This window comes from Protomyctophum bolini, assembly GCF_963924005.1.
Source record: "Protomyctophum bolini genome assembly, chromosome: 12".
NCBI lineage: Eukaryota > Metazoa > Chordata > Actinopteri > Myctophiformes > Myctophidae > Protomyctophum > Protomyctophum bolini.
Window position 1 is genome coordinate 30239988 of NC_137873.1, and position 20250 is coordinate 30260237.

At 43.6% G+C, this 20250-nt stretch overlaps 1 protein-coding gene across 6 annotated transcripts in view; it reads right to left on the reverse strand.

Annotated features, from left to right (window-relative positions):
• znf521 (zinc finger protein 521) overlaps positions 1–20250 on the reverse strand; it is a 140975-nt gene that overhangs the window by 118685 nt on the left and 2040 nt on the right. For 3 of the 6 annotated variants that reach the window (XM_080778639.1, XM_080778636.1, XM_080778637.1), the window contains one exon: positions 9571–9627. The exons of 1 other annotated variant lie outside the window; for it this stretch is intronic. Coding sequence is in view for 3 of the 5 variants with exons in the window: in XM_080778636.1 (XP_080634762.1) it covers positions 9571–9627 (57 nt within the window). In the remaining 2 variants the exon portion in view is untranslated. The remainder of the gene's footprint in view (positions 1–9570; positions 9628–20250) is intronic. 2 more of the 6 variants (XM_080778640.1, XM_080778638.1) reach the window with 1 other exon arrangement.

Genomic DNA, 20250 nt, shown 5'->3' on the forward strand with positions numbered 1-20250 from the left:
TACTTTTACACCACTGGAAATGACAGTGCCACACATAGTCAGGCGAGGGTCCCCCCCCCCTGCGCGAGGCACTAGACTTTCCCCTCTGGGTGACAATAAAATGGGTTTCTAGACTGCGGATTTAATAAAAACAATAATAAAAGGCTGTAATAAAAATGCAGGTTCAATTTGAGCTTCTGTAACTCAACCACTCCACGCCATAACAGAACTAGTGGGCAGGTGAAGCCATGCACAGGCACACGCTCCGAGACCTCGCGCCGATGGCACGCACAAAAAGAAAAAGACACGCGGTACAAACACGTGCATGCACACATGCGCACACACACACACATAAAAACACACACCTCTTGTTATTAGAAATGATTTTAAGTTGTGTTTGCCACTGCTGCACCACAGCAAAACTTCAGTATATGAAACCAGACTGATGGGAATATTTGTAGTTAATAAATCCAGGATTGCAGCTTTGGTTGGACTAAAGAAATATGAAATTCCACCACCGGAGTGCTGAATTGCATCAGTCGGTTGTCCGACAACGGAGTAAGCCCCAGCCATATGATGTAGACATTGAGGCCCAGTACTACGGGTGAAAAAAAAGCATAGCACAGTATAACACACACAAAAGCGAGATTGGTGTGTTAAGACTGTTGTCACGACACAATTCTCTGAATTATTCAGCCTTGCTCGCAGGCAGCCGCGGGTCGCGCACATCAATATTCTTCAATCCATCTGCAGTTTTGTCTCTTGTTGGCTTTGTGTGTAGCAGTGCCAGGGGTTGGCCATGGACTACCTTGAACCGGCACTAGGCATTAGGTTACAAACTACCAGCCCGACAGGAAGAAAGGTCTGCAGGTGTACGAGGCAGTGACATAACGATGGCCAAGACAAACCTGCGTCATTCGTCGGTAGCAGCACACACTTAAGCGCCGGAGGGGGAGTCATTTGGGTCTGAATGTCCCCGCACTAGTGGTGGATGCCTGGTCTACTTATTTATTTAGTTTTCCCGTGTATTGGCTGCATATACGTAGCTGCAGTTGCTCTTAGTCTCAACTCGATCAAGGCGTCAGCTAATACACAATAATGAGTCATGACGTCCCCCGTCCCCCCCAAATAATGTCCCCGCACCTTTTCCATCCTGACGGCGCCACTGGTATCACACCTTAAGCATCTTGATTCAGAGCAACAGAAATGTGTGAGCAGCTAGCTAGCATCAGCATATTGTAATTAGGCAGCATGGCCTGCAGCCCCCTCTCTCCCCTGCTGTGACCATCACACTTCAGTACAATAAGACTGATTACAAAGCCATACTCACAATCAAACAATCATGCCCCACTAGTTTAGTTCCCAAAGCTTTGTGGGGGAGAGGAGCCCTGTACTTCACCGGCAGCCATTTTGACTGAGCCCCGCTGCTGCCAGTGTTCCTCAGCATGTCCCAAAACTCTGGAGGGGAACATTAGGAGGCCTGCTTTTCTTTTTTTTTTGCCTAGCACACGGTTAACACTGCCTAAGGACACGGAGGGAGAGCTGCTGCACCGGTGCGTGGCAGAGTCTGCCAAGGAGCAGGGCCCGTATGTATACACGGGGCGGCCATTTTAAGTCCTCATTTCTGTAGGGTGCTCTTACAGAGAGCGTGGAACTCCTCGAGGAGGACTGAGGCATTCCAGAACTCATCAAGGCCACCCAGGATTTTTCCCTTTACTTCCCCCCCCCCCCACTCGCGGCCAAGTATTGATGTAACATCACACCCTCCATTGTCCTTCCCTCTTGGCGACGGAGGCGCTCGGAACATGCCCTCTAAAAATATCAGCGCTGTGGTCCCCTGTGGGACCATGCAGAACAGAACAGAAGGTGTTTCAAGAAAATGAAAATCCCCAACCCGATCCTCACAGATGCAGGCCCTCTCCCTTTGCTCTGGGGCGGGTGGGGGCGGGGTGGACGCCGGGACGCTTTTTTGACTGGGGCCAGAAGCCACACAATATAGACTTACAGTAATGATTCATCCACACAACGCATGCAAGACAAGAGGATTCACAATGTGCTTTGAAATGTTCTGTGAAAGCTTCATGTGTTTTCACAGGCTTCTATAGTCTAGAGCAGCTGGTGGTCGAGACGTCGGTGTGTTTTACACCGGGACTTTATAACATCATCATCTATAATATTTCAGCTTACTGTTGCAAAAAAAAGAGGAAAAAAGAGGAAAAATAACACTTCTGTGCACCAAAAGATTTGACGATGTTAACGGTTTTAACATTTGTCTGGAAGGTATATACACCTACACTATGTGTGCTCAGAAGTTTCAGTGTGACACAAAACACATAACGAACAAGTCCAAATGTTAAATCATGAATAAGATGTGCACGAACCCAAGACACGGGCTACTTATTTTTCAGCTTGATCCTTCAGTTCTCGCTCCCCCTTCTTTCCTCTCGACACAACACAACACCGCTCAAGTTCAAGCTGCTGTGTCCAGTGGATCTAAAGACAAGTCGGTGCTCTCAACCAACCGCCCATGATGCACCAGTGTTGTTGCTGCCGGTGCTGGAAGAGTAAACTGCTTGCGCGTTTGGGGTGTGTGTGTGTGTGTGGGGGGGGGGGGGGGGGGGAGTCGGAGTCGGGTGGGCTTGACAAGGGAAGGTCACGTCCAACCCTGGGATTAACCGATTTTGACCGGAGAAAATATTCTACAAATGCCTTCTAAAAATCTGTCAGTTTTCTGAAAAACTATATGTCAGTGGTTCTCAAGCAGTTTCATGTCAAGGACCCCCCAAAAATATATGTATTTGGCCGCCGACCACCCACCTGAAAATATGTCGTTCCATATATGTGACTCCCCCAGAAGCAAACATTTGAGTTAAAAACGTTCACTCTGAAAGAATATATATATCAAAATATTTTTCAAAAATAGCAGACCTACAAGCTCGTGGCGCGCTATGAGCTTGTAGATCTGCTATTTTTCCAATAGCTAGAGTATGACATAATGCTTAAAAAACACCAAAAGGGGGTTCGCGCCCAAAATGGGTTAAAGAGTCCACGTCAATACTGAGGTTCCTGTGCCTCTGGGCCTCATACAGTAATCCATCAGATCAGGACATCCTCGGCTACCAGTCTCTACAGGCTGGACAGCGGATCGATACCGCCATGCTTAGGATGGCTGACAATCACACACGCGGAATATGGAGGAGGAAAGAAGGGGGTCGGGTCATATGTTGAAAGAATTTCATTTCTGCTCATAAAAATATAGTTAAGTTGGGGTCTCCCCGGGAACTATATATTGACCACTGATCCATATTCTGATGAGGAAATTATGAGGTGGGGTTAAACCTACTATACACACAAGACGATCATCCAGATGGGTATATTAAGGAAATTTAATTATTTACGAGGGAATTTAATAAAGATCTGAGTGCATAATTTCGAAAGATAAATCACCTCTTAGATGGATTAAAGCCGATTGATATTACATGCAAAGAGGCTGGGGGGGGGAAAAAACACAAACGTGATTGACATCTTTTCCAGCCCGTCTACTATCACGTCTGCGTCGGCACCCATCCATCATCCAGGCTCCTGTCTGTCTCTTATGGCTGCCTGGTGACATTTATCATACCGCAAACTTTCATCTTGACCCCCCACCTTTATATTATTGAATATTTCTTGCCCTTAAATATTTATAACGTTTTAATTGATGTTCTCCTCTCTGCTCTCCGCAGCCCCACCGGGGACCCCACGGTCCCCAGCAGAGACGCCCCCCCACTGTCTGGCCCCACACCGAGACCACTGGGGACATTGACCCTGGAGAGAGAGAGAGAGAACAGCCTGGCAAAGCTCTAGCTGCTAGCATGTCACAATTTACCATAATGTCCATTATGAAGAGAACGCTCAGCTTAACCGCAATGTTAACCCATGGAAACAATGGCTTACACCCCATTTAACCCATTTAGACCCGAGTTAAAAACATTCACTTTGAAAGAATATATATTCAAAGATTTGCGCCACATTTTTACAATTTTTCAAAAATACCAGACCTACAAGCTTTTTTTTATATATTAATAATTATTATTATTATAATGTTCATGTGATAACCAAGCACAAGGGAAAGGGACATGAAAGTTAAAGTCATACTATGTATGTTTCAATTAAACTAATATTGTATCCCACTACCAGAATCCCAGACTATACATAAGTACTCTGCCTTGGGTCTAGGCTTATTATCCAACCCTCATATTGTACAATTAATATAGAATGCATTATTCAGGCACATTTCAGCCACCTCTTTTGCCCATTAGGACCACTCTGCGCAACGTCCTCAAACAGCAACGTGCAGCTATGGTAAGTTGGTAACATCATTCTACAGGCCACAGGTTTCTGCGTTACACCTTTTTTTATTTCCCGTGTCGCTAGAGCTCACTTCTAGTTGATTTAATGTTTAACCATTCCACATAAATGTGATTTGTGAGTGTCTGCCCCCAACACTAATCATTACTAATCATTACTAATGACTAATGAGTCATTGTATGACTTTGAAAACAAAATTGGTACATAGAACGTTGTAAATGTAAAAGTGTAAGAAAGAGTGTATTTTTTTCCCTTTTTGAGCGGTGCCTAATCGCTCCGATGACTGGCCGTGTCTGTCTGTCCGTCTCTGTCTGGGGTACGAACAGCTGCAGTACCACTGGGTGAACTGAAGTGGCACTGTTGAGCAGCCTAAAGGGGGCGTTCACACCGAGCACTAGAACTGCAGCCAGCCAGCGGTGTTGTTGAGCAGCCTGCACCGCTCAGTTCAGTTCACACAGGTGTTTTTTTAATGGTTTATTTCGATCCTATGCCATTGCAACATTACAAAAGTCATATATTAATCTCTTTCTTTTTAAAGCACCACTGGGTTAATTTCAGTCATTTCTAACGTATGTACAATCCAGCCCAATACACAGAGGGCTCTCTCCTGCCCTTAAGACATACTGTATCTGGATCCAACAAGGCTCAGCCCGTGTCTTACTATGAAATACATCATTACCCGTTCACCCATCTCCTCTTTCCCCCACTGTTTCCCAGAGATCTTGATCATATGATGCCCCCTCCCTGGCGAACCCCCCCCCCCCCCCCCACACCCACCCACCTCCCCCACGTTCAAATTAAGAATTTATTTTAACCAGCGAGCAGCTTCTGTCGACACATGTCGGCGGGCCTGATCAAAGGTGTGCGCTCTCCTTTATCAGAGTGAGGGAGGCTGTCAGAAATAGGAGGACATTAAGATTGAATAACCTTCACACGGTTGCCGGCACCTCATTATTTAAAAATCTAAAAAACTTTTTGCAGGCGAACACGCGCCCATATATAGGTCACACACACTACATCCTAATACCACGTGTGCCTCGGAGTGTATCCTCTTCTGTGTGGATGGGATTTGGGGATCGCCACTTAGCCCGTCACATCCACTGATCCCCCCCATCATTAAAGAATGCCACGATCCGGCGATGAGGCTTGCAGTGAGCTTGACTGTTAACAGTCGTCGCACATTTGAGAAAGAGAGGGACTCGTTATTCATAATGGTTTGTTATCTAAATTTGATTTGAGTCACACCTATTCACGTTAAGGGAATAGTTACAAACGCATTTCACACCTTTCAAGACAAACGGTTATTTGTGGAAGGCAAAATAGAGAATGAAAACGAAGGCCACGATGGAACACTTTACACTACATTATGCATTAAATCTGCATGTTAACAGAAATTATATGTGCCACGAATCAACAATATATTCATGAACATCGTACGACGCATGCTGAGAGTACGATGGCGCAGTGCAAACAACAGAGAGAGAATATGCCAAACAATTACAGGAGGTGGAATACCAAACAATAAAAAAAACAACACAGGTTGCAGGCAGCGCTACATGAGGGTTGCACCATAACATAACATCACAGGTACCATCACAGATGGCATCAGACATCCACCACTCAAACCTTTGTACCGAAAAAAGGATGAAGGACAAAAAAAAGAAAATCAAAGCAACCGAACGAGAGACATGATATCAACGTATCAAATGCACTCTCTCGTCTGCTTTCTCTCTCTCTTCCTCTCTCTCGCCCTCTTCCTGCCTCCTTCTCTCTCTCTCTCTCGCTCTCACAGAGAGTGATAATATTGAACCAAAGCACCTCGCCACGCCATTAGTGCAGTAAAACAACAAAGGAAATTAATAATAGAGAATACGATTTTCTGAAGTGTTGGGGAGTGAAAAGAGTCCCCTCTTTCCTCCGCCTTCCATGCTGTATAGTGAGTGAGCCCTGCAGTGCATTGATCTGTGGGGCTCTGCCTCAGCCCAGAGACCCACTGCCTCAGACGACGCACTGCTCTCTACGCACCATGCTAAAAGCTGTACGCCACCTCGCCATCCAGACAGACAGCCCTTCAGATCTCTCCGAAAACACTTCCCATTGCCTCAGTCCACTCCACTTTGACGGAGCTGCCTGACACACGCTTCCGCATAAAAAACAGACCCCCAAAAAACGAGACCCCGCAGCAGCGAAAAGAAAAACAAAAGAGAGAAGAAAGGAAGAAAGAAAGAAAAAAGGGAGGCAAAGAAAGGACCATATATATATATAAAAGAGAGTAGAAAGAGCAAGGAGCATGTGGTTATAATTACACACAGGCAGCACGGTGGTGAAGCCAAGCTGCGGATCTTAAGCCTGCTCGACACTCTCCGGGTAAAAAGGCACGCTGCCTCATTAAATCTCAGATATCACACTGTTCCTGCCCTCATACACACTAAGTATAATGCTGTCTATCCTCTTTTGTCTTTAACGTGTATCAAACGTGAATGAGGAAATAGGGATACAGGACCTGCAGAACGCTAGCAGGAAAAACAGAATAACACAACTGGGGGTCTACTTTACGAGGCAGCTCTCAACAACCATGATTGAGAGTTTGTCAGGAGCCTAATGGCTATTGTAGCCGTCAATCAAAGGGCTAAATGCACGAAAAGCAGGTGAGCTTTATTTGATTATATATTTGGCCATGGCTTCACGTTCCACATTAAAGCAGCCAATTCCAGCGGTATTCTAACCACTGGCTGCCGGATTACCGTTTTCCGATGAATGGCGCCTCGGGCGCCATTCATCGGAAAGTGACATTTCTTGAGCTGAAGCTAAATCTCCAAACTTTTAGTCCCGCAAACTGCTCCTGTCTCATCGACCGTTCGTCAAGCGAAGCATCTTGAGAGGGGGGTTAAAAAATAAATCAGTCAAGACGAAGTCAAATGAAGGAAAGTGAGAAATTAATTTGTGCGCCCCCTTGATTTCTCCACAGGCAGACATCGATCATGTGGCGGCTGTCTCCCCTCACTCTGGAGACGGAGGTGGCAGAGGAGGAGAGAGGGGGAGAGGCATGTGTCTGAGGGGGTCGTTGTAATCAGGCACACTCATTAGCTCTGCTTTGGCTCTGGATGACAGGAGGTCTCCGACGGCAAAGTCTTGCCTCTTCTGCCCAGTCCTTCATACCCTCAGCTGGGGTTACCGGCGCCAAGGAGGCAGCCCCCCCTCCACCCCCCCCCCCACACACACACACACACACACACACACACACACACACACACACACACACACACACACACACACACACACACACACACACACACACACACACACACACACACACACACACACACACACACACACACACACACACACACACACACACACACACACACACACACACACACCTCCTTCCAACACCCCACGCCAATACCTATCAATACGAATGAACGAATGCAGCCGCAGGCCATGGGTGTGCTTTGTCTGGTCCTCCTAAGAATGATAATTGTTTGTGTAGCATTTCTCACTGGATTGTAATGAAAGAATTATTACCACGGGGGAGAATGGGGTTGCGTGCAACAAAGGGAGAGGGCTAGACTCAAATAAGCAATACCAAGCGCGTAGTACGTGCCCTGAACTGAGAAAACCACAGGCGTTATAGTACGTCCCTGAACTGAGAAAACCACAGGCGTTTTTGAGGACACTTTGAGTGCAAGAATCTTGCATATAGAACCCGACCAGCACTAAACTGCAACGGTTGAGGAGAGGACAACGGGTAACACCGGGGCTCCACTGACTGCGTCGCGTTCTGACCGGCGTCAAAAACTGAACCGGGGCAAACGGGTGACGCCGGCGTCCACTCCAGACGAACCGTCCAAACGCAACCGCCGGCAGTGGAGCACCCTTCATTGATTAAAAAGGGACCCGATGGGTGCAGTGGAGCCCCGGCGTACTGCAAACAAATTAATATAATGGGCACAGTGATTGAGAAGAAGAGCCAGAACCTATAACTTCTTTCAACTCTATTTTGGGCATGACATTAGAGGTGAAAATTGTCAACAAAAAAAGAAACAGCAAATAGCAAGTCTACATGCTCACATGTTTCGATGCAGTGGATTGTGAGTTATGATATAGATCTGTTATAGAGCTGCTATTTTAGCTATTCATTATATGACAAAGTATATAGGCATAAGTATAGCATAAGGTATATAGGCATAAGTGGTTATGCACGCAGCCCCTTTCTTCTTTGCATAGAAGACTCTCTTTGACGGGGCAAAAAAGCGCTTTGGGTAAAAAGCCGGACTAACGTGGGCAGACGCGGAGTACCCAGGGTCCCCAGCCTGCTGGGCAAAGCCATCCATATCGGGTTTAAAATAACCACGCATGAGACTTAACCTTTACCAGAGACAAATGAAATGAAAGTATACGGTGCGTGGTGCGTCAGGACCGGGACTCATTCAGAGGGGGCTTTTCTGCAAGCCTGACCTGAATTACCGTTCTGTTCCTGGAGGGCCACCGTGAATGGCAGGAGAGGAAGACAGGACACATTCATCTGGCCATACAGAGACACACACACACGCACAGTCGCACACACACACACACACACACACACACACACACACAGGACAGATTCATCTGGCCCGCTCTATTCTACATCATACAGAGAGAGGCTCGGGAAACAAAGACACACACACACACACACACACACACACACACACACACACATACTGTACACGCACATACAGTCACACACACACACACACACACACACACAGAACAGGACACATGCACACGTAATTTAGGCACTGAGGCACACTTGAACGCATGCGTACTGTATATGTACAAGTATACATGCATGCGTGCGTGCGTGCACACACATGCCTGCACGCAGGAACACAACAAACTTTTATGGACATACTAATACAGTACACGCACAAAGGGCAAGCATTCTACACAGCTCTGTATTTCCTTTTGCGTGCGCATACGCACACACATACAGTACATGCACAACAGAGTGGAGCGAAAACACAAAGGGACAGCAACACACGAGCGGAACACATTTCATTTCATTCTGGACACAGTGATGTGAACTCAGGTTTCACAGAGAAAGAGACAAAAAAACACAGGCACACAATGGCAAATGGACAGGCGCTCACGCACGAACACACACACACACACACACACACACAGTCACACAGACACACACACACACACACACACACACCACTTTTCCAGCCCAAAATGATGAAATATGAAATGGAGCATTACCGCTCGGAATGGCAGTCTGCCCAGGACTGTGCTGGTCTTCTGTCACATTGTCTTCTACTGCCAGAAAACGAGGGAACAAAAAAAGAGAGAGGGAAGAAACGGTTAACAGCGGAAAAAAACAAGTTTTGTTTAGTTTTGAGCTTTCCTCCTTTTAAAAAAAAATATGATTTACTATTGAAAATTTTCTCGTACAGTATGGAAACTCCGGGAGATTTCAACAGCTTTCGACAGTTCAAACCTGTGGTTTGGGACTCCATGCAAGCCTTTTTTTTTGGCAACAAAGCAAACAGACAGCCATGTAAATAACATATTGGACTGGGTAATGACGTGATGAATTATGAACGTCTCCCATGAAATGCTCCCTCCCAACGTCAACAGTGACCCAGTGAAAAACACCTTGCTGACTGGCTGCTACAGAGAGAAGCCTTGCATGGTGGGTAAACGGCGCTACGCTGTACACATGTGCAACATCAAGTATACCTGAATAAGCGATGCAAAACAAAATGCAAAAGCGAAATGAAAGACTTGGACATGGTATATCCACTCCAGCTATCCCATAACCATTTATAAATTTAAATTGTTCATGCCTTTAATTAGTGCTGCACGAATCTTGTTCACGTGTAAATCTCAGAGAATTGAGATCACGATTCTCACACGATTCAAAACTTTTCCATGAAAATATTTATTGTCTTTAGTCTTTAGTTGCTGAACATACTACATTCAAAATGTAGCACCTGGAGCAACTACTGAGCCAACTGTGGCTTTAAACAACTTCACAACATCAAAGTGACTTAAACATCTCTTAAAGTCTCTCTCTTATGCAGCAAAAACATAAGAGGAACTGAATTGGCCAAGTTGGCCAACCATTCTGCACGATTAATCGTGCAGCACTACCTTTAATAGTTAATTTAAACCTACTATTGTCAAAATAATGACAGCTTTATCAACACCGATGACGCTGCCATTAGGCCGATGGCATGCAAATCACTTTTGTGGCGGCAGCACTATAGCCTCGCCAAACAGTACTTGGTATGTTTGAACAGAGATGGGAACCTTTTTTTACTGGTTGAAAGTTCTGTCAACTACATGGAACTAAATAGATTTGAACAGCGAGAAGAGAACAAAAGAGTCTCCCACCTGCTCAACGCAAAATGAGGGTCTGACTGTCGTCAGTTCCTACGCCTCTACATCTCACCCCTGCAGTTGAAATGCATTCTCCATTATGCCTTTTCTATCCAGCCTTTCATTTTCCTGAGCAAAGAGGAAGGGGGGAGTCTGACAGGACCTCCCAGTAGGGGAGCGTGGCAGTGACTGCCAAAGCAGAAACTGGCGCACTTTTAAAAAATCGCACAAAGTCTCCTGTACTTTGCATAATTAAGGCAGGATCCTACGGTGGCAGGAGCCTTTTTCCCCCAGGGGAGCCTGAGTCAATGTCGAGCAGGGTGTCAAACCTCAGTGAGAAATGAAGAGGAAAAGTGTCGAGCGCTTTCCGTGTGAAGACGGGCAAAAGACAGAGCGACCATGTTTCATTGTCAGGCCTTGACCGGCCAGCAGCACTGAACGCCAGTCATGTGTAAAGGAATCCCCTTAAAAAGCAACGCTTCAAGATGACCTACAAGAGAGGGTACAGTATATTCCTTTAGCCACTTTCAACCTGGCATCCCTATTTGTGTTGTGAACATTTTCTAACATGGTCAACACTCAACAATTGAAAAATATATTTAAAGAAACGAAAATATCAATTGTACAAGCTCTCAGAGCTTGTAGATCTGATATGTTTTGCTCTTCACCGTATATAACTATATACCACAAATTGTTATAGTTTTGAGTGATATTCCTATCAAATATTATGTTAAATAAACAGTCATAAGCCTGCTAGTGCAAATGAATTAGAAGAGTCTGTTAAAAGTGTCGGAAGAGACGTATAGTATTTCTGGGACATAGTGGAGGAACGTCCCACAGAGTTTGTACCCAGACATCACAGAGACCTTGCCTTGACCAGGGAGGTCTTATCCCTGATTTATATATGGCTGTACAAAAAAAAGGCAGATCTACAAGCTCACAATGTGTCGCAGCACAACCTGTTGTGAGCTTGTAGATCTGCCCTTTCCAATGTACAACACCAGCACAAAACCAAGTATAAATCGTCAGTGACTGACACCCTGAGAGTTTAATGAGTTTCTCCGGCGCTGATGAGCAACTTGAACGCCGGGATCATTTAAATGGGCAAGGATGCGGCGTGTGTGTGTGTGTGTGTGTGTGTGTGTGTGGGGGGGGGGAGGGGTCCAGGTCCTAATACATCTCCCATGGTTCTATCAGAGCTTGGTGGAGGGAGCTGGAGTTTGTGTTTTGATTACCGTCCCTGCTGGCAAGTTGAGGCAGAACATTTCCATTTTACAATGCCATCAGAACTTAAACATTACTGCAGTCTGGCGGTTTGTTACCACTGCGACCATATTAAAAGTTTTTTTTTGCCATTCAAACTAAGCAATTTTCGATCTAGTTCAAATTCTCTCTTATTCGCAACTCACAGCAGGGTAATGAATAGATAGCTAAGCAGGCAGACACTGGTCAGAGAGAGGTCAGCTGTCATGTAAGGACAAGCCCTTGATATATTTCACAGTAGCCGGCCATTTCATTCACAATCTAGGCATAATTAGATTTTTCTTTTTGTTAATGAGTACATGTTTTAAATTAATCAATATAGTGTATAGTAGAGCTCTTAATCACACTATAATGATTGTAACCAAAGGTGAATACATTTCGGTTCAACACAACCACAGCTATCAGTTAATTAATTTTTGACATGGAAGTGTGTGTCACTCTGACTGTGACATGTTGTAATTGTGCTGCTAGGTTTTGCTGATACAATGCTGAACACACTTGGGGCTAAATTGGCACGGCTCCTTTGATTTTCAGAAAATGGAGCAGGAATTATAATAATAACGCAAAACAAGTGTCACGCACAGTAAAATCCTGAGAGTTAGTTTAACTCTTTAGCTTAAAGATTGCCTTGCGAGTGGGCCATTGTCACACTCTCAGAGTTAAATAAGCACCCAGGGCTTTACTGTGTAGCCTTAAAAGGCCACTAATTAACATACCCCACACACACACACACACACACACACAGTGACACACACACACACGTGTCATTATACTGTGATTGGCAATCCCCAAGACAAGCCTCATCACTCTGTCTGTGGATGAATTCATTTCACACAAAACAAGATGCAACGGACAAATACGGCCATCGCCACATGTAGTGTGTTCTACAATAATAGGCCTACATACTGTAATGTGCATATAGCCTAGAGTCTGTTATACAGTACACAGTCACACTGTAATATAGATGAAGTGTCTACTACACACAGTACATACTGCAATGTACATAACCTACAGTCCGTTATCCCATTCTGGACGGGAACCCGTTTTGGTGTTTTAACTAAGCATTATGTTATACTTTAGCTATTGAAAAATGTGCAGATCTACAAGCTTGTAGGTCTGCTATTTTTGAAAAATCGTAATCTTTGAATATATATTCTTTCAGATCGAACGTTTTTTTTTATTTCGCCGTCGGGCCTAAATGGGTTATACAACACTGTAAATACTGCAATGTACATACAGTCTGTTATACAACACTGTGTACATAATGTAGTTATACATGTATCATCGCTGTCTGGCAGAAACCTCTCATCTCCATCATTTATTTTTCCTTTTTTTTGCCAGGTGCTTGAAAAGCACCTGGAGTCCTGGACTACATTTGCTACAACCTCTAGTAGCGACTGTAGTGGACACTTGTACATGATTGGCTGCCTCTAGGCTGCCTCTAAGACAATGGGAGACTCGCACATGATCATAAAACCCATACGCTGAACGTGAGCTGAGGCTGTGGCACACGAACCGATTATACTGCAGATGTTAACGGTAGTTATGACGGAGTCATTCCTGATTTCCGTACATTAATGACCTGCTACAGCTAGAACATAATACAGCATCACACAAAAGTATCAGAAGTAGAAAGAAAAAAATGACATATCATAAAGTTTGTGTAGCAATTTATAACCGGTTCTCAATAAAAACTTACTTGACGAAAAAATGTATCAAAAGTAGCAGATATACAAGCCCAAAACACGAGTTCTAAGCTTGAAGATCTGCTACTTTTGCCAATTTTGAATTTAAATCCTGAAAAGTAACAGTTCTGGACATAATATGTCCAAAACTGTTACCCGACAGACGATGTAGTAATACTTTAATACATAACGTGCAGTCTGCTATACAGTACATTCTTTAATGTACATGACAGTCACAGTGTCTGCTATACTGTATAGTACCGTAATGTACACAATATAGTGTTTGTAATGTAGACATACATGTACATTACAGTGTAAGGTACTTGCATAACACAGCTGCCTGTTCTACACACATACATACTGCAATTTACATAACGTAGTAACTGTTCTACACTACACACATACTGTAATGTTACTAATGTACATAACTTAGTAACTGTTATACAGTACAATACTAGGGTTGGCCGATCGTCAATCACATCGATATCGGACGATGTTAGTAATATTTGAAATAATCAACATCGGCCTGATGTTAAGACGGCCCCGATATGAACAACCGATGATTGATTGCTTCTGTCGATTGCTGTGTCTTACCGTCATGAATCGGTTTACAAAGAGTCAGGACAGCCTTCCTATAGTCAACACAACAGTGCTTTACCTGCTTTATAAAATGATATGGTAGCCAGCCACACATATCCATAAGTTGTTGGACAGCAAATTGTGCTAAATACTGTATGACGGCAGCAGCATACTGCCTGCTAGCGTTTGTGCTAAGCTAACCATCAAAACAAACAGGGCTGGCATGTGCGTCTTTACTCTTTGGCCAGGATTGCCATTTTGTGCTGAAAGAGCAACAAGCAATCAGGTCTATGAAACATAAGTCTAAAATAAGCAACTAGGGCTGACTGTCAAGCTTTATTGTCGAATGTTGTTTTAAAACAGTGGTTCTCAAACATTTTCATGTCAAGGGCCCCCAATATTTTAAAGCAACTATACAGAAAGTAGCTATATGAGCAGACATGGCAACACTATACCTGTATAGCTTGGACAGATCTACAAGCTCACAATATTAAATATAAGATCTTTAAATCTGACTAGCCTAAACCTGCAGATACCCTGTTACAGTGTTACATGCATTTTTCAGAATGGACAACAATTATATTTTTCGGTTTATATCATTATCGGCCATAACAGCAATTAATTATATCGGATAGCGATATCTGCCATCTGTCTCATAGGCACATCCCTAGTACATATTGTAATGTAAAATGTAGTAACTGTTACGGTATTGTGAATTGTGATGTCCGTGATACAGTACAGTCCAGGCAGTGACCGCCAAATTAATATATAATTGGTTGTGGGCACGCATCTGAAAATATTTTGTACCCGCAGGGACCTCCATACAAAATTTGTGTTGTTAAAATGTTTCAGAAATATTCCGCAAACATCTATTTATTTAAGATATTTAAGATTAAGATATTTTCTTTCTTTTTTAAATGGCAAATCTAGCACTTGCGATGTGGAGATAGTGAGGTGAAACTTAAGCATTTGAATTTGTGTGAGCCAACAATATCTGTGCACAGCAGTGACAGCACATAACAGCGTGACTGACATTCAATGGGCATGAGTAAGCAAAACACTATAACTCTCATCTGTCATAATCAGTCTATTAATTAACCCTGTACAAATGTAACCAAATAGACCCTTACAGGTCCATTTGGTTGGACCCTTACAGGTCCCAATGTAACCAAATGGACCCTTACAGCAGCTACAGGTCCATTTGGTTACATTTGTGCACAGTGCACACCGAGTTATTCAACCAGGCTGTTTTCCATGTCATTATAGGTGAAAATCTTCTGACTGGTCTAAAACACATCAATTGCAACACGTTGTGAGCTTGTAATGTACATCATCTATTTTCACCATGTGACACCACCATAAATGACCCCAAAAAAAGGGCAAGACCACTTTGGTAGAGGTTTGGGTTGTGTAGTTACCTTGCCATGATGCAACTCCAAATGTGGACAAAATAAATCTAAAATAATTGCTCCAGGGATTAGAAATTGATAATTCAAATTATGCTCCTCGTTGACTTACATTGTAAGCTGACAGCTCTCAAAGTCAACCTTTGAGTACGTAAACAAACACAAACAAAGTTGATTCAGAAAATATAGACTAGACTAGAGCATCAACAAACTTGCTGTTGATTTTGCCATTTTTATTAGGAAGAAACCCTGGACTGGATCCATGGATCTGGATCCAAATAGTAAAATCAACAGGAAGTTAACTGGGTTTGATGATGCTCAATATAGAGCATGATCGAACAATATTATTGTCCGATTCAGCTTTGTTTGCGTTCATTTGTGTGCTAAAAGAGTGTGAATTATGAATCAATGGAGTGATTTTTTTGGATTATTCTGTTAGATAACTGTACAACTCAAACCTAAAAAAAAAAGTGTTCTTGCCTCCCTAATAGGATGAGACTTTACTTTTCCTTTACTGTGTAGTTGAGATATCTGAGTCAAAATAATGCGTGTGTGTGTGTGTGTGTGTGTGTGTGTGTGTGTGTGTGTGTGTGTGTGTGTGTGTGTGTGTGTGTGTGTGTGCATGATGCGTGTGCACACAGGTGTGTGTGTGTGTGTGTGTGTGTGTGTGTGTGTGTGTGTGTGTGTGTGTGTGTGTGTGTATACTGTATGCATGAATGTGTGTCTACGGCTATCTTGCAGCTCCTACTCAGACACTGGAGCCCTGAGTGTTGGTGGATATGCGTGACTCATCTGCTTGGTTACAAGGCGGTTCGGACGATACGGCGGCAAACACAATGGCTGTGTAATCCGCCCTGACTGACCGGCAAGGAGACACTCGCCACGGGGACCGCAACTCAATTTAGCTCAGGTCAGGAGGTCAACCCTCCTCAATTAGGGCCGGGGGAAGTGGGGGGGGGAGGGTCGGACACACACACACACACACACACACACACACACACACACACACACACACACGCACACACACACACACACACGAATAACTTTCATAATGAGCATTATTTGAACTGGTGATTAGTGTCATAAATAATTTGCGATGGAGGGCTATGTTAATCACGTTGCATAATATTTTGTAATCCTCCCGTATAACCGCCGCATACCGTTACGGTAAGCAACACACAGGACAGGCGCAGTTTGCTGTGAAGAAATTAACCCTCTCGTGGCAATAATGTAGCACGTAGACATCGAGAATTATGTCATGTCATGTCATGTCATAGGAATATGAAATTACACGGTAAACTCCTCTGTTAATTCATCCATTTGGAACTGTGAGGGTCTACAGACAAGGATACCTTCATAGACTCTCGAGTTCAATTTACAGTGTAATACAGTATAGCTCGACGATTAAAAACAAACAAATAAGCCAAGTATTAGCCTATATATCACTTCATTTGGAGCAAGGGGAGAGAGAATCAATCGGTGCCAGTGAATCAGAGGGCCATCTCCAATGTGGCAGACAGCCCATGACAACACGAGAGACACATATGCCATGAAAATAAGAGGAGATATCGGCCAGCTCCCGCGACACCCACCCAGCACAACTCTCTGAGCCTCATGTCAAGAACACTGACAGCCATGCTAATGGGATTTTTCCACGGCTCCATCATAATTTCCTTAATGATAATGCTAACCATATTTTTTGTGTCACATTAGAAAAGTGTTAATGGGAGTTACGCCACAGACCATTAATTGTGGGCAGGTTCTCCCTAAAACTGTACTGTAGCACACTGTGAAAATCACGAGTGTTCGTTTAACTTATTTGTAACTCTCGGAGTGACAATTGGATAGATTAACACTGAGGATTTTACTGTGCTGCACACTGGGACAAATGGAGCTTTAAAAATAGTCTGTCTGCGCGTGGGAAAAGCAAAGAAAAACAACAAAATTAAAAGAGAGGGGAACAACTCCCTCCACTCACTTTTAATTGTACGAAATGAATCAGTGAGGCCTTCAGTACATGTATTTTAAATTAAGCAAATGTGGCACAATTTCTAAATTCGGGAATTTTTTATATTTTTCAAGTTGTTTAAAACAAAATGTCCAAAGTTGAGATGCACCCAAGTGTATGTCACTTATTTTTCAATTAGGCACAGGACTAAGTTTATAGTGAATGCATTGGGGATAAGCATTCTGTACGAAAACCAATGACTGAATACAGTTAAGTATTAGGTATACATTTAGGTATTTTACTAATTAAAAACATACCAGTTATGGCAACAATAGCATTGAAGTCTATGCCCTCTTAAGGATACACAGTACGGCTTTCCGTAAACAAAAGGTTTAAACGAGTCAAGTCAAATCTTAATTTAGTTATGTGGATCTAGCTTATTTCAATGTACATGACACAGATCGTCATTGTTATATGTTGTTTACAATATGACTCATTTTCTAAAATGAACCTGTGCAACAAACATTTATACAGTAAAGCAACACTCGCTTCCATGTGATGCCAGAGTTCAGTCATGTGGCTGTGAAACTCAGGTCCTGATAAACATCAAATATTTAAGGTGTTCATGACACAACGCCGACTTCGTGACAGCCTAAATACATGTAGTAAATGGTGCATGAAATGTATTTATATATGCAGATGATGGTCCTTTTCCTCAGCCAATAAACACATTAGTACCAAGTCTTAAGAGAGTACCATTTGTGCTCCAAGTGAATATATCAACCCAGTCTCACACTGCTCAGGAAGCTCTGTATGACAGACAACGTGGCAGTGATCAAATAGTATGTGCAGAATTTGGACCGAGATCCTACTTCCTTTGCTGCACAACAGCACTGGCTGAGTCTGACTGAAGCAATGTGCTGACCCAAAGCTTCTGCTGCACATCAAAACAAAATTACAATGTGCCCACAGTTGAGAAATGTAGATAGCTCAGGATTGAGTAAATGTCAGTGGCTAGGGCGAAGTGTTTGCATATAAGCGAATGATGTATGGTGTCGTCCTGTGCCATTTATTCCCCCAAGCAATAACGTAGCAGGATCTGTCTCTCAGACTTAATTGAAACGGGACTTGTAACGTTGCCCTTTTCCTCTATGGGACCAGAAACATAACCTCTGACTCCCAGAAGCAGCCAATACCGAGACAGAAGAGGGGAGGGGGCTTTCACGGGGGAGAAGAAGCCCAACTTATACTTTGTCATGCAATGGTGTCGCACACCTGACCGAAAGTAGCCAATCTACAGGCTCGGATGCAACCTCATTGTGAGCTTGCAGGTCTGCTGTTAGTGGCATACGGCAGACCATAAATTAAGCGTTAGGAGTGCCAACTGTTAGAGGCTTATTTTGTCATCCCTCCTACATGTTGTCTGTCCGGGACGATCAACACTTCCTCAAACACATAGACACATAGTCTATTTTGCCCTCCTCCTCCTCCTCTTCACCCGGCTTTTCCACCGGCAGCTCTCTTATTTTTCCCTTCCGCAGAACAAAGTGTTCTTTCTGGGCAAAAAAAAAGCAACATCCACACTGGTGACCACCACCCCCAGTCAACACGAGACAACCTGTAAAAGTGAAATCTGAACTCTGCGACGACCCACGTTTGCTTTGATTCTACTGTGTACCGATGCTCATGCAGACACACACACACACACACACACACACACACACTCTCTAAAATCCATAGTATTCATTTATACTCTAAGAGTTAAATTAACGCTGAGGATTGTTTCTGTTTTTAGTTTTTTTTTAATCTGCAAGTTTTTCCCACTGTCTTATCACAGATAAGACCTTTAGCAACTGTTTTAAAAAATGACAAAGAGAGTTATTGTGGACATCTGTATAAGTCTATCTATTTCCTCTGGGAAAGCGATAGACAAAGAACAATAAATAACATCTGCCTGGCCTTCCCTGGGTATGATCTAAACCAGGGAAATATCTATGACGTATCAGTAATTCAACTGCTCCAATACAGTTAAAGATGAAGACATGAAAGTGGGGATATTTTGTGCACCGCATTTTTTCAATTTAAATTCCAGTGAGTGACAACGAGAAAATAAACAATGTCATCACTCTGAGTCTGACTTCATTTGCATACAGATTCTCTCAGACAAATCACACACTTGCACACGTGTGTGGATACACATGCACACACACATTTGAACAGATGTTCCTCATGAATGCACACATGTGCGCGCACACGCACGTCGCACACACACACACACACACACACACACACACACACACACACACACACACACACACACAACTGGTGGGACTAGAAGATTATATTTAAGCAATGTGTCTTCAGAGAATAGCAAATGTCACACCAACTAACAAAAACAGTCAATGCCAATCTGGGCTGACGAAAAAGAAAATATATCTATGGAGCTGTTTACTGTGAATAGAGCAGTAAAAGACTAGAAGAGAAACAGAATGTGACAATTGTGAGATATGCAATGCAATGCAACGCAACATCCCCCCCCCCCCCCCCCTCTCTCCTGGGTATTGATTTAAAATGGTGGCTGCATGAATGTACTACCACAGACCATGTAATCTTCCTTTGAGATGAAGACTTCCGAGAACGAAAGGGGAGAGAGAAAGGAGTCCACAGACCACAAGCT